The sequence below is a fragment of the Cynoglossus semilaevis genome, chromosome 8 (assembly GCF_000523025.1).
Source record: "Cynoglossus semilaevis isolate Cse_v1.0 chromosome 8, Cse_v1.0, whole genome shotgun sequence".
Classification (NCBI taxonomy): Eukaryota; Metazoa; Chordata; class Actinopteri; order Pleuronectiformes; family Cynoglossidae; genus Cynoglossus; species Cynoglossus semilaevis.
In genome coordinates this window covers 5905976-5918550 of record NC_024314.1, presented here as the reverse complement: position 1 = coordinate 5918550, position 12575 = coordinate 5905976, and the positions used below count along the sequence as shown (strand labels likewise).

At 44.0% G+C, this 12575-nt stretch overlaps 1 protein-coding gene across 1 annotated transcript; it reads left to right on the top strand.

The window, feature by feature from the left end:
• The first annotated feature begins 6 nt into the window (after positions 1-6).
• On the top strand, positions 7-2848 carry LOC103381769 (suppressor of cytokine signaling 3-like). The gene is made up of 2 exons (XM_008314287.2): positions 7-205; positions 315-2848. The coding sequence occupies exons 1-2, from the start codon at positions 110-112 to the stop codon at positions 867-869; spliced, it is 651 nt and encodes a 216-aa protein (XP_008312509.1). The 5' UTR covers positions 7-109; the 3' UTR covers positions 870-2848.
• The last annotated feature ends 9727 nt before the right edge of the window (positions 2849-12575 follow it).

Sequence of the window (12575 nt, the reverse complement as noted above, 5' to 3'; positions counted from 1 at the left end):
CCCTGGTCCAAACTCCTTCCCACTTGTCTGCCTCAGGACCCCAGTTCTGGGCCCCCTGCCTCTCGATCATCGGGCAGAGGCAGGGGGCCATGGACGCAGCCCTCTCGCCATGAGCAGTGTGCCCCCCACGCAGGGCAGGGTTCAGGGGTCCAACTTTACCCCACATCACTACAAGCCCTTCAGTTCACATGCACACTATCAACAGGTCAGTGTCCTGGGATTTTCCAAGCGACACCTATGTCGGTTTTTGTGCTAATATCTATAGAAAAACTCAGCAATACCATGTAACAAGTTCATTTTTCTCCCGGCCTCAGGTGATGCGTTCGCTGCATAAGCTTCAGGAGAGTGGGTTTTATTGGGGGGCTGTTGGTGGTCGAGAAGCCAGCACCCTGCTGTGCCCCGAACCACCCGGCACTTTCCTGATCCGGGACTCCTCAGATCACCACCACTTCTTCACACTGTCCGTTCAGACGCCTCGAGGAACCAAGAACCTGCGAATACACAGTGAGGAAAGTGGGTTCTTCTTACAGCCCGACCCCCAAAGCACCCAAGTGCCCCCGCAGTTTGATTGTGTGCTTAAACTTATAGCACACTACATGGGGAAAGGGCTTGAAACTGTGAGAAACAAAGAAGGAGCATGTGGGGGGAATTCAGGACAGCCTGAAATGAAAGGGCGCAGCGTTTATCTGATACACACAGGTGGAGAGAGGATCCCTCTGGAGTTGCTGAGACCCCTGTCTACTTCTCTCTCGTCCTTGCAGCACATGTGCAGGAGGACCTTGAATAACCAAGGCCTGGGGTCAGAGCGAGCGCAGCAGCTCCCGCATACACTTCGAGACTTCCTGGACGAGTACGATGCTCCTATATGACTGACTGGAACTGCACAGGTTTCTCTACACGGACCAGCAGCCTAGAGGACGGCACGGGTCATGTCTCTGTGAAGACATGTCCATCTGTCCGACCAGATTTAGCCTTAGATGGTAAATGGTTCGTTTTTCAAAGCAGCCAGAATTGTCTGAGCCCAGACCTGATATAAACTAACCAGGGGTCTGGGATCACGAGTCCCAACTGGGTAACCGGTGATTACCTCACCCGTCCTGCCTCACAAAAACTGACCGCTTATGTGAGTGGCAAAGGTATAAGGTCAGTGTGTCGTATAATTGCCTCAGACGCAGAGCAGAGCCTCGCAGAAGATTAACCTGATTGGTCAATATTAACAATTACGGTGAAGGCACGATCAATCCACCACCGCCAATCCCTGTGGGTTCACAGAGAAATGTCTCCACTCCCCTTGTCCACCTGACATTTGCAACCATTCAGAACACTGCACACAGAGAAAGGAGGCACAGAGTTGAAGGAGGACAGAGAAAAGGCAAAGTTCAAACAACGACCTCAAACCAGAGAACTAACAGCATTTGTTAGTCTGAGTGTGTGCGTGTGTTCCTGTGTGTTGTGGTGGTGCGCACACACACACATTTCCATTACTGCTTCCCGCAAATGTTGCCTCATTGAAGGGAGTTGAGCGGTCATGCGTGCCAGCTCTACACGCACACACATGCACACACAGAGGTTTTGTAAGTTGAAGAACAAAAGACGAAAAACCCATTACAAATCATCTCCTTTTCACTCTTTGTCTCTTCTCCATCCTCTGTGCGTTTTTGGTTCTTTTTTTTTTTTTTCTTTTTTTTTTTTCAGCATTGCTTTTGACAGTGACAGAAAACAGACTTCTGTTGCTGAGACAAAAGCTTGTTACTGAGACAAAAGCCTCGGCTCAGGACCAAAAGAAACATCACAACTTATTTTTATCCAGGCTGGCTGGAAATATGTCAACGACACTGTGAAGCTCCTCTGGGAGTGACAACAATGACAAGTCTGGAGGCTGGAGTAGAGCGAGGAGCAGAAGTCACAAAGAGATGGAGAGACAGAGTGAGACCAAGGGAGTTAGGAGAAGGAAACTGAAGAGGACAGAGAAAACGGCCGGGGAGCTGGGAAGAGGGAGGAGACATACTGGTGTACAGCTAAACAAAAACATTGACTAGATTGATGTCCCAAACCTGGAAAGGAGGAAATCCTCAACAGGACACTGTTCCTATAAATATTAAACCAAGTTTGCCAAGAGGATCCATTTAACAAAAACAAAAATTCAAAAGAGTCTTAATTCTCTTGTTTTGACGCCTATTATAGTCTTTTCTTTACATTTTTTTTATTCATCAGTGTGTAGTAGTGTGTCTGCTCTCTTCCTCTTGGATCTCTGAACTTATCATGAGTTAGAGAGGATGCTACGTCTTTAAATCCCTGTCATTTAAAAGTGTCTCTCCCGTCCATCATTACCTCTGAAGCAGGAGTGGGTCGTTGGGTTTGTTCTTTCTGAATGTCAAGTGAACACAGGACTAACTAAAGAAAAAAAAGCCTTTTGTAAATCAGATTATGAGACACCGATTTGATGGAAATATTTTTTTTTATGGTTGACCAGTGCTTATACTTACCTGTGATCCATATTGGAAGTGGTAGCTTTTTCACTGTGGCCACTTGAGACAAAAGCGCTGCAGGAAACCATAGTGATGCAGGATTCTGCTCAGATCTGTGTCTTATTTTCTTCCATCTACTCCCAAATATGTACATGTGTCACGGAAGTGCATCCACACGTGTATGCGAGTCATTTGTCTTTTATAAAGACTGTCTAGCAAAAAGGCTGGCCACTAGTCTGGCAGAATTCAAGCTGTACTTATCTGAAATGACAAAGCATTACAAAAAAAGAAAAATAAATGAAAAGGAACGTTGCACATATTTATATTTCTAAAATATTTCAATAATTTATATTAAAGAGCACTATTTTTACAAAAGACAATGCATTTGCACTGTGTGTTGCTTTGGTTTTTGCTTCTTGGCCACCTTTTCTGTTTTTCTCTCTTACTTCACTGAGTCAATATTGACTGGACAAACTGGACGAACTTACCGTAACGTATTGTGAGGTCGTCTGTATTCCAGAAATGCCTGCCCTCAACATGAGTCTTTATTGTCGATTGGGTTTTCAAGTTAAACAAAGCCCTGTTTATTTGGCCAGCAGGGCCTTCCACAGACTGTGAGCCACACAAGGAGGACACGCATTCAACACAAGGAGGGGTAAAAGGACTGCAACCATTTCTTATTTTCCCTGCTAGAGCATTATGGGTACATTCCATAGGCTTCAGAAACAGTATTGCTGGGGAGGGGAGGGGAGGGGGGTGCAGGTCTACACACAGCCTGGTAACAAAGACATTCTCAGAAGCGCACAATCAAGTCAACACCGTCATGCACATACACACGTATACAGAACATATTGGACACACTCTTTGACACAGCAGCAACTGTGTGGAAAGCTCTCCTTGGGCCGGACCTAACTGGAAAGGAATGCACTGGGGCTTTATACATCCTGCCTGAGGGTTTGAGTGGGGATGGTGTCCTCTGGAGAAAGAGAGGGAGAGTGTGTGTGTGTGTGTGAGAGAGAGAGAGAGAGAGAGGTCAAATAGGTGAAAGGGTCCATGTGGAGTGGATTTATGACACTGTGGTTGAAGTGTGCTGCCAGTGTACACTATGTATGTGTAAGAGCTTTGGTCTAGCTCCAGTGCTTTTGGTAAAACAAGGCTGGAGGTGACTTTCATTATTCTCTCTCTCTCTCTCTCTCTCTCTCTCTCTCTCACACACACACACACACACACACATATACACAAACAGCTCTCGTTCCCTGCATACCTTGTGTTCTGTCTGAGGCTGGCTTCCAGGAAAGAGGCACTTTAATTGGGTTGAGTTTTTACGGCTAGCCTCGTGTCGGTGTGTGTATGAGAAAGAGCGCTCGAGGTGTCTGTGTGTAATGGGGATCTCCATCTGAAGAAAGCATTTAAAAAGATCACTGAGCGAGGGACTTTTCCCAAACATTACTGAACGTGCTAGTTTGAAGGTTAACGTTGTTTTATCGCACTGCATGCAGAAACAAAACAATTTAAATAAAAAATTGAGGGAAGATCCACTTATCAATGACACAGTTCATGAAGATATAGGCAAATATTCTCTGGCATTACCGTCTCAGGCCTGGGCAGCACACACACACACACACACACACACACACACACACATGTGCTTATGCGGACATTTGACAGAGTGTCTCGAGGAACAGGCAGTCAGGTTGAGAGAACAGTGTTTAATAACTGTTTTTACATCTTTGGGCCCAGGTAATTACTATGCTGTTCAAAAACGCAGGCCCTCAGCGTCCTATTGTGCAATGACACTAACAGGAAAAAATGTGCACTGTTTTTATGTGTTTGTGTGTATGTGTGAATGTGGGTGGGTTACATTACAGATTACGGGCACTTCTAGACAAAAAAAATGACATGACGTGCTTCGGGAGACAAACAAAAACCGAGTGGGTATGCTTTCCCAAAACCTAACCAGAATAATCCAGTTCCACACAGATGCACACATTGTCAAAATAAGCCACCTCAGCTCCCAGTGACTCACTCTATGTTCCCCATAGTTGCTTGGTGAGTGAGGCTGGAATATTTTGCTGTATCCTTCCCTCGCTCCTCTACTGAATCTCACACACACATAGAAAGTCTTTCCACCGTGATTCATTTTTCGGGTAATGACTTGCTGCGTCCAGCTCGACACTTGTCAACAGTGTCCCGTCCAAGCACAACAACATCCAGCTTTCAAACAACTGAGCTGGAGCTGAAGAGCGGGGTGGAGGCATGGAGAGGGGGGATTCATTTCCCCAACAATCAAAACATTCACACCAAAGTCTGGGTAACGCCCCTGATAGCTTTAGGTTTGAGCTTTAATGCAGCACTGTGAAAACGAGGTAGGAGAGAGGGGGCTGGTTTGAATGATAATGTTTTTGTAGTATAATTACAATAAAAATCTCAGCCTTTCAGTGTTTCATATTTGAGCTGCTGCCAATGTCAACTGAGTGGAGCATGGAAGGTGGAAAGAATATTAAAAGGTTAGAATATAGCAGTCCTCAGTGGTCTTCCAGGAAGGGCCTCCGGTTTGCTGATTATTCCTTCCAGGAAGGCTTTTTGTTGGCTGATCGGCAGTTAGAGGAGGAAAGACGTTTGGTTGGCCCATCAGTGTGAGTATTGTCACAGCCGCTTCTGATAAAGCCAGACCAGCTTCCAGGAAACCAGAGATTTACCCTCCAGCATTCCATCATTCTTTCACCATCAAGGCGCACACACACAAACACACAGAGGGGGGCTTAAGGGGTATAACAGGGACATGGATCAATAAAAACCATATGGAAAGCATACAGATAGTCCAAGGCACTCATAACATGTGTGTGTGTGTGTGATGTGTGCACAGGCCTACGAAGACCAGTACAATCTTGACCTGTGCTCACTGGCCAAAAACTGTGACAAAAAACCCACAATATAATTCTTGACTATTTATTTACTCCACCCAAAAAAACTTACTGTGACTAACTTTATTTTCGTTGAAATCTTTTCTGCAGTGTTTTTCGCATAGCACCTGGACAGTCGGATAAATGGGTGTGCATTTCCGAAACTGGCTGGAGGAACAAGAAAAAGTAGAAGTAAGTGTCCTCAGCATTACAAAACAGGTTGTTCAGCAGACTTCCCTCACGTGGCTCCAAAATTTCAGATTCCAGCCTTCGGGGGCCGTTAAACGAGTATGCAGAACATTCTCTGCATTGCATGCCTGACCTCACGCTTTATCAGTAGGTGGCGGAAGTGGGCTATAAGATTACTTGTCATTAAATCAACACATGTGATTTAATGAAACAGCCTGAAAAACAAAACCCATTAATCACGAGCTTGATCCATGACCATGTGACTAATGTTTGTGTTAAAGTTGTTGTGAAAAAAAGCCTTGAGTTACAGGAATAGTTAAAAAAAAGTGTATTCCATCAACTGTGTTTGTAGCACCACCTGCAGGGCAGATAGAGGAGCCACAAATTCTTTTTTTTAACACATACATAGTAAAGAAAAAACCAAATCAGATGGTTGCTAAATTGAGCTTTTAGACTCAGTTACACTAGGGCCAACCAGAACGTCTGTTTCTGCTGCATCTGCTCCGCACTCACATCTGCACTAGTGTGTAGCAGCAGAGAAGCTCAGGTGCCAAGTGACTTACAGTAACAGCATGGACTCGGATCAAACTCTCCAACACTCTCAGGTGTCACTGTGTCCTCTCCGTCTGCAAACACGGCTGCGTAATATGTGAACTTGACACTGTAGCAGACACGCACGGGTGTGAGCGCTCACACATGCACATGTGGTGAATAAGGAGTTTTTGGTCGTGGATAAATGACGACGCCCATGATTTATGCCCACAGTGGGAGAGAAACACTGTGTCAGGATAACTTGGTCATGCTTCATATATAAGTTTTTCCTTTTTGACGAAAACATTCCCATGTAACAACTACGATAAATGTACTATATCATTAGGATGGAAATAAGTGAAGGTCATTGGTTCTTTAACACTGTAAGTTAGGAGTTAGGACAATTCATGAATGAAATGAATTGAAATAGTTAGAAATGATCGCGTCATTGCAGTTATTGACATTAAGTAAAAATGAGATTAGATGCGTCGTGTGGTGTGATGTGACATAACGTGACTTGGCGTGCGTGGTTAGCATTGTAAGCAACGTGTGCAGATGGGCACAAAGAAGAATCTAGAAAACTAGAAGTTTAATAGATCACATGGCAAAAACAAAAACATGTCCAAATTGGTTGAATAGTTTGACAAAGTGTGACAGGATCTGAGGACTAAAGGACTAAGGACTAAATAAAAGGGTGGCTTTAGAAAGTCCAGACACGGCTGTGTTTTCATGACATCATTTACCTCAGGAGGATCTTAATGGACCTCTGTGTGAGCACCAACACAGAAAGACAAAAAAACTTCACTCCAACTTGTACTGCGACCAAACAGATTGGATATGTTGGCAAATAACACAAACGTGGCGTGTGTGTGTGCGTGTGTGTGTGTGTGTGTACAACAAGTACGTAAATAGAAGGTAGCAAGGAAACTGTGCAAGTGGCTGTCAGTCCATTACATAATCAAGATGTGAGTAATGTCTTTAGCAGCGTGCGTCCTTCAACACTTCTTTATTATTAACACATTTACAGCTGGAAAATCAGTGTCCGACTAAAACAGATGGACTTTACTCTGACTGTATGTCACCTTTGAAAGATATCTTTACTGCAACTTTAGGGTGAACTAAGTCGCTGAGTGTTGAGCTAAAAGAAAACAGAACTTGACTCTTAGTCAACTAGACTTTTACAAATACATTTCACATTACATTAACAACATATTTCAATACATATCCCGCGCGCACACACACACATAAACACAGGCACTCACCTCCCTCACTGTATTTTTTAACAATATGACATATTACGTTTCTTCCTACAAATAGAAAACAGGGGACCTTTGTGTGTGTGTGTGTGTGTGTGTGTAAGCACAGCAAGCATTGAACACCATCTGAATGCAAAAGCCAATCATCAAGCTGCATAGACACTGAGCCCCCCAAGTGCTGCTGGTTTATAGGGCCCTGCTTCAGAGAAGTCACATGACTTCCCAGAGAGGAGAGAGAGGAGAGCAGGAGGAGGGGGAGCATTGTGGGAAAGGAGGATGAAGAATAGGAGGAAGAGGAGGACAAGGAGTAAAAAGAGGGTCAAGAGGTGACAACATTGCCAGGGAATAGTCAGGAGTGGATTGAAGCTCTGGTAAATGAATGGAGTAGAGGGAGATTAAATGAGGGAGAGAGGGAGGCTGTAAGGGGGGGAGAGGGGGGCGATAGTGTTCTGGGAAGGGAATTTACACTGACTGGTCACGCTCTGTAATTACAGCTGAATGAGGAGAATGAGAAATGAGTGAGTGAGAAGAGTCGCCGTTGAGTGGATGAATGAGAAATGAGATGAATGTGTACACACAGGCTATTGTGGTCGCAGTTAATTACTACAGCTGGCGAGTCTTGATAGTCTGGTTAAAGCTGTATGCCTAATGCTTAAAGGCACAGTTCACAAGACCTGTTCTTTTTACACTTCATTATTACAACATGCAGGAAGAAGTGAAGTAGAAAAACAAGTTAAGCCCCCAGAACCTTTCCAAATCCCCTGTGACTTCCCAGAAACCATTTTCTGGGTATACTCAAATAATTCACATTCTTTACTCCGGGGGGTGCTCTGACATTTTTATCATTATTACTTTCAGTACAGTACTAGTGCTAGAGTGTAAATTAGACCGTGGTGTGTGGTATTAAACTGTTTCAAAGTCTAAATGTTAATGTATTTTCTGTAAGCATATTTACTCCACTGATAATGTTAATAAATCCACACAATATTTAAATGAAGGATTAAATAATAACGAGAGCTACAGCCTCTGGCCTGGGAAAAAAGTGATCACAGTAACGTTATATTGTTCCCAGTGACATTAGACGTGCTGCTTTGTCAAATAGATTCTCAGGCAGCACCCAAAGGGTCACATTCACATCATTTCCCAGCAGACGTGGGGCTGGGACGTTCCCAGTGGGAAAAACAGACCCACATGACGCACACACAAGTCCACGCATTTTTGATTTTAGTGCTCAAAATTCAGTAAGATCAGAACACAAAGCAGAACATTACTCCAAAGTGAGGCTGGGGTCTATACAAGTCGCTCACATAGCTGTGCCCATGTTGCCCTGTTTACAGTAGTGAGTTGTGCAGGAGTGATCTATGGTCAACGTTAGGGTATTTAGAAGATACATGTTTCAGTACCACGTAGGAAAAGTTGTTTTCCATCATATTTCAGTGAACTAACCCTTTAAAGAGGTAACAAGCCAGGCATGTGTGTGTGTGTGTGTGTGTGTCCACATGCTCATTACATATGGGAGGTGTATGAGGGGAAATGTGAAACAGATGTTGGCCTTTTTTCGTGGGCACTGATGTCAACACCTTAACACTGCACTGGCAAGTTTGTGTGTGTGTTCGTGTGTGTGTGTTCGTGTGCTCGAAAAACCTCATTTGAGGGAAGGTTTCCCATAAACACCTGTTTTTGTTCCGGATAATATCTCTCGTCATAGTGAAGAAATGATGGCCTCAGTGAAAGAGGAGAGAGAGAGGGTGAGAGAGAGAGGGAGATGGAAGTGAAGGCGGGGTCACCTCCATTCCCTCTGTGAAAGAGAAGAGCTCATGTGGGATGAACACATTCGTTTATTCATTCGGCCCGTCTATTTTCAGCCCAGAGGGTTTATGGTTATTGGAAAGGCGTTGCCGTCTCGCTCCTTCCCAGAAGAAGTCAATATTTCTCCTTCTCCTTCATTTCTCCCTCTCTGCCTCTTTTTCTCTAATCCAATATTTTCTCCAAAACACCACTCTGGCTATCCATGGACACCAGCAAGGAATGCTAGAAGCAGAGCAGATAGAGCACCTCTCTCTCTCTCTCTCTCTCTCTTTCTTTCTGTCCCTCTCTCTGTCGTTCTTTCCCCCCATCTCTCTTTCTGTTTCTCTGAAAACACAGAGAGAGAGAGAGAGAGAGACCCCCCCCTGTCTCTCTCTCTGTCTCTCTCACTCATACACACACAAAAGTGTGAGGTTACAGCCTGGAGTGCCAGCAGTGATCCCGGAAAAACTCCTGCTCAGGATGTCTCTCTCTCTCCCTCTCCCTCTCCCTCTCTGACTCCCTCCCTCTCTTTCTTGCTCACCAGTGCACCTTCACCTCTCAGTCCACAGCTGGTCAGGGCTCTGGAGACTGACTGTGGCCTTCTTCTTTTATCATGTTGATGTTTGCATTTTGTTACCTACAAAATCGACTGAATTATCAACACTGGTAACACACTGGGACAGTAATTAAATCAGACAAGACACCGTCAGTGTGCGTGTGTCAGGAGCTGTTTGGTAGCAGGTACACCTCTCTGTCATTAGTAAAGTCCAAGTCCCACAAACCTTTATCTACAAGAATAAAAAAAGGTCTCTTTGTCTTGAGGAACCCCAAGGTTGAACCACACTGTGCTCATGGCACACTGACCTAGTTATGATGTTTCCAGCACCACCTGTCACAGAGACTCCAAAGGGGAGATCCTGCAGTGGGACAGGCGACCTGTATCTGTGAAAAGTTGGATGGTTGGATTTGAGTGGGCTGCGCAGTAACTTGTGCAGGGTCTATTGACTGTACATAACAAATGGACCAAGCTCAATCTATTGCAGGTTGGTGTTGCGAAGTAAAGCCCTCAGTAAAGTATTCAGTACTCATGTAATTTATCTACAGCTTGGAATATTTGCTATTTTTATGACTACTCCATGGGGGGCCTGTGAGTGGTCTCAGCTGTGCTGGTCAGTAAATATCAAGAGGTTCAGAAGAGAACAGCTGACCTGGCTTTGGTTTCTCAGAGATGTTTTCATATCTCATCCATGCAGCCCACATACTTGAACAGAGCAGAGGTGTCAGCTGAAATTATTTTAGTTCGTTATGTAGGGTTATGTTAGTGTCTGCTGCCACTCCCAGAAATCCAAGTTCTCTGCTGTTTCTGAAGAGGACGGCAACACAGAGAGAATTGTCCCGTTGTTACCGTGGAGGTATTATTCATAAAAAATATGGATTTAATTTAAATTGAATAAAACACACACACACACACAAACATATTGGGCTTTAGAGTTCTGTAGGGGTTTACTTTTTATATTTATACATAATCTGGTGACTAAAGTGAAACTGTATGCTCCTACAGATCACTGTGAAAAGCACAGGTGACTTGTACTAACCTTGCCAATAGATGTCGCCCTCTTCCTTGTACACTTAAGGGAGGCAGCTGTGGACATGTAGTCGTTTCCTGTCTGCTCACTCTTACTATGACTGAATACACACTGCAGCGGGAATCACTACATGTGGAGCTGTAATTAAATTTTTTCAAATATCCTTGCCAGTGTATTAGATACAGGATAGAAATTGTGAACAGACCAAGACCAATATTTGAAAATCAGGGATTTGGACTTCATTGATCAGTCCTACAGACAGACACACAGTGAGGTTCACGCTTTGTTAACTACATAATGAATCTTGCTGGCTTTTACAAACAGTGTTATATGAAAATACAGAAATGGCTTGAGCTGTTAGCCGCAGGGATTTCCTGTCAAACGTAAGCCTAGCATCTGGTGTAGTGACTGGAGTTTGGTGATAAGGTGTGCTGTGTTTAAAATCAAGCAAAACACGCAAGCCAAATGTTTGTTTGGATTAAGCCTGACTTGTCGTGTGGTGGATCATGAGGGTGGGGGGTGGGTTGGTTGCTTTCTGCTAACATCTCATATGTTAATGGAGGGTTTAACCAAAATGTCTTGGTTACTTTGGTTTGGCCGCAGGATAGGATCACATTTGCAAACTTGTGACAAAGCCTGTCCTGATGATGCTCTCCTTCAGCTGCAGGACTTGGCTTTTGGCTTTCTTATCCATAAAAGTGCTGGTTTTATTATTTTTGGTTATTCTGTCTGTCTCTCTGTCTGTCTGTCTGTCTTTCTGTCCTCTGTCTCTCTGTCTGTCTGTCTCTCTGTCTGTCTGTCTTTCTGTCTGTCTGTCTCTCTGTCTGTCTGTCTGTCTGTCTGTCTGTTTCCATGACTACATGCTTCTTTAACCAGTGATTCAGAAACTGAAGTAAACGTTAGACACAGGTTTTCAGTTTTGATGTACTTCCAACAGTCATGAAAAAAAGTACTAACTTATTTACTTCAAACAGTCCCTGCAGCATGTTGGTAGAGAACACAGCTGTAGGGAGTGCATGGTTCATCTGTTTACCGGTTAATTTATCTCTTTGCTTGTCGCAATATTGTGTTTGTTGAAGGTATTTGTTCCTTCCCATGTCAGAGCCTTTTTACATATTTAAAGTCTGGGTTGTGATGGTTCTGAGCTAGAAGAAGAAACCTCTCACACTTACAGGTGTTTAGTTTTTTCCTGGACTTCTTAGGTTAGAACGACATTTATTTACACGTGAGGAAACTGTTTTTTGTGCTGTCCTCTTTTTAGATTCATGTATAGGTTATTACATTTCTGAACTAGACAGCTTTGTGGCACTTCTTGAATGTAAGGTATGTAATGGTAAAAATGCTGTTAGCAGATTGTTAATGTTGATCCTTCTGATGCCTTTGGTTTTGCCATGTAATTCTCTTGGTCACTAGGTAACTAGTGCTGAATCCTATTATAGACCTTATAGTTAGGCTGATGTTTTGGATGAGCAAAGCATTTATCTCTGGACTTCAATGTTTAAAACTTGTCTGAAACCACAATGGCAGTTATTTCATCCGACCAATTTAAGTTACCCTCTGTGGAAACGTATTTATTCAGGACTCTGTTCAAGGTGTTAAATTGAAAATTGTTTGCCTGAAAACCAGATGCAGCAGCAGGGACAGCCTGGCTTAGATGGGGACGCAGCTACTGCCAGCTCGCAAATCCCAGGCACCTGGAACCGGGTGGTGGACCTCCGCTCTGACATTGCTACAAAGCCTAGTCTTGAAATGCGAGAGGTCATGATGGAGGCTTTGGAACGCAGTGACATTCTGGATGAAGACCCAGAGGTCAACGGTAAGAGATGAGGTGTGATCAGGTGTATGTTTCTGACT

Excerpts from the sequence above, each read along its gene's own strand:
- LOC103381769 (XM_008314287.2), top strand. The coding sequence starts at position 110 with ATGAGCAGTGTGCCCCCCACGCAGGGCAGGGTTCAGGGGTCCAACTTT. Across the intron at positions 206-314 it reads CACATGCACACTATCAACAG|GTGATGCGTTCGCTGCATAA; the intron begins GTCAGTGTCCTG and ends TCCCGGCCTCAG.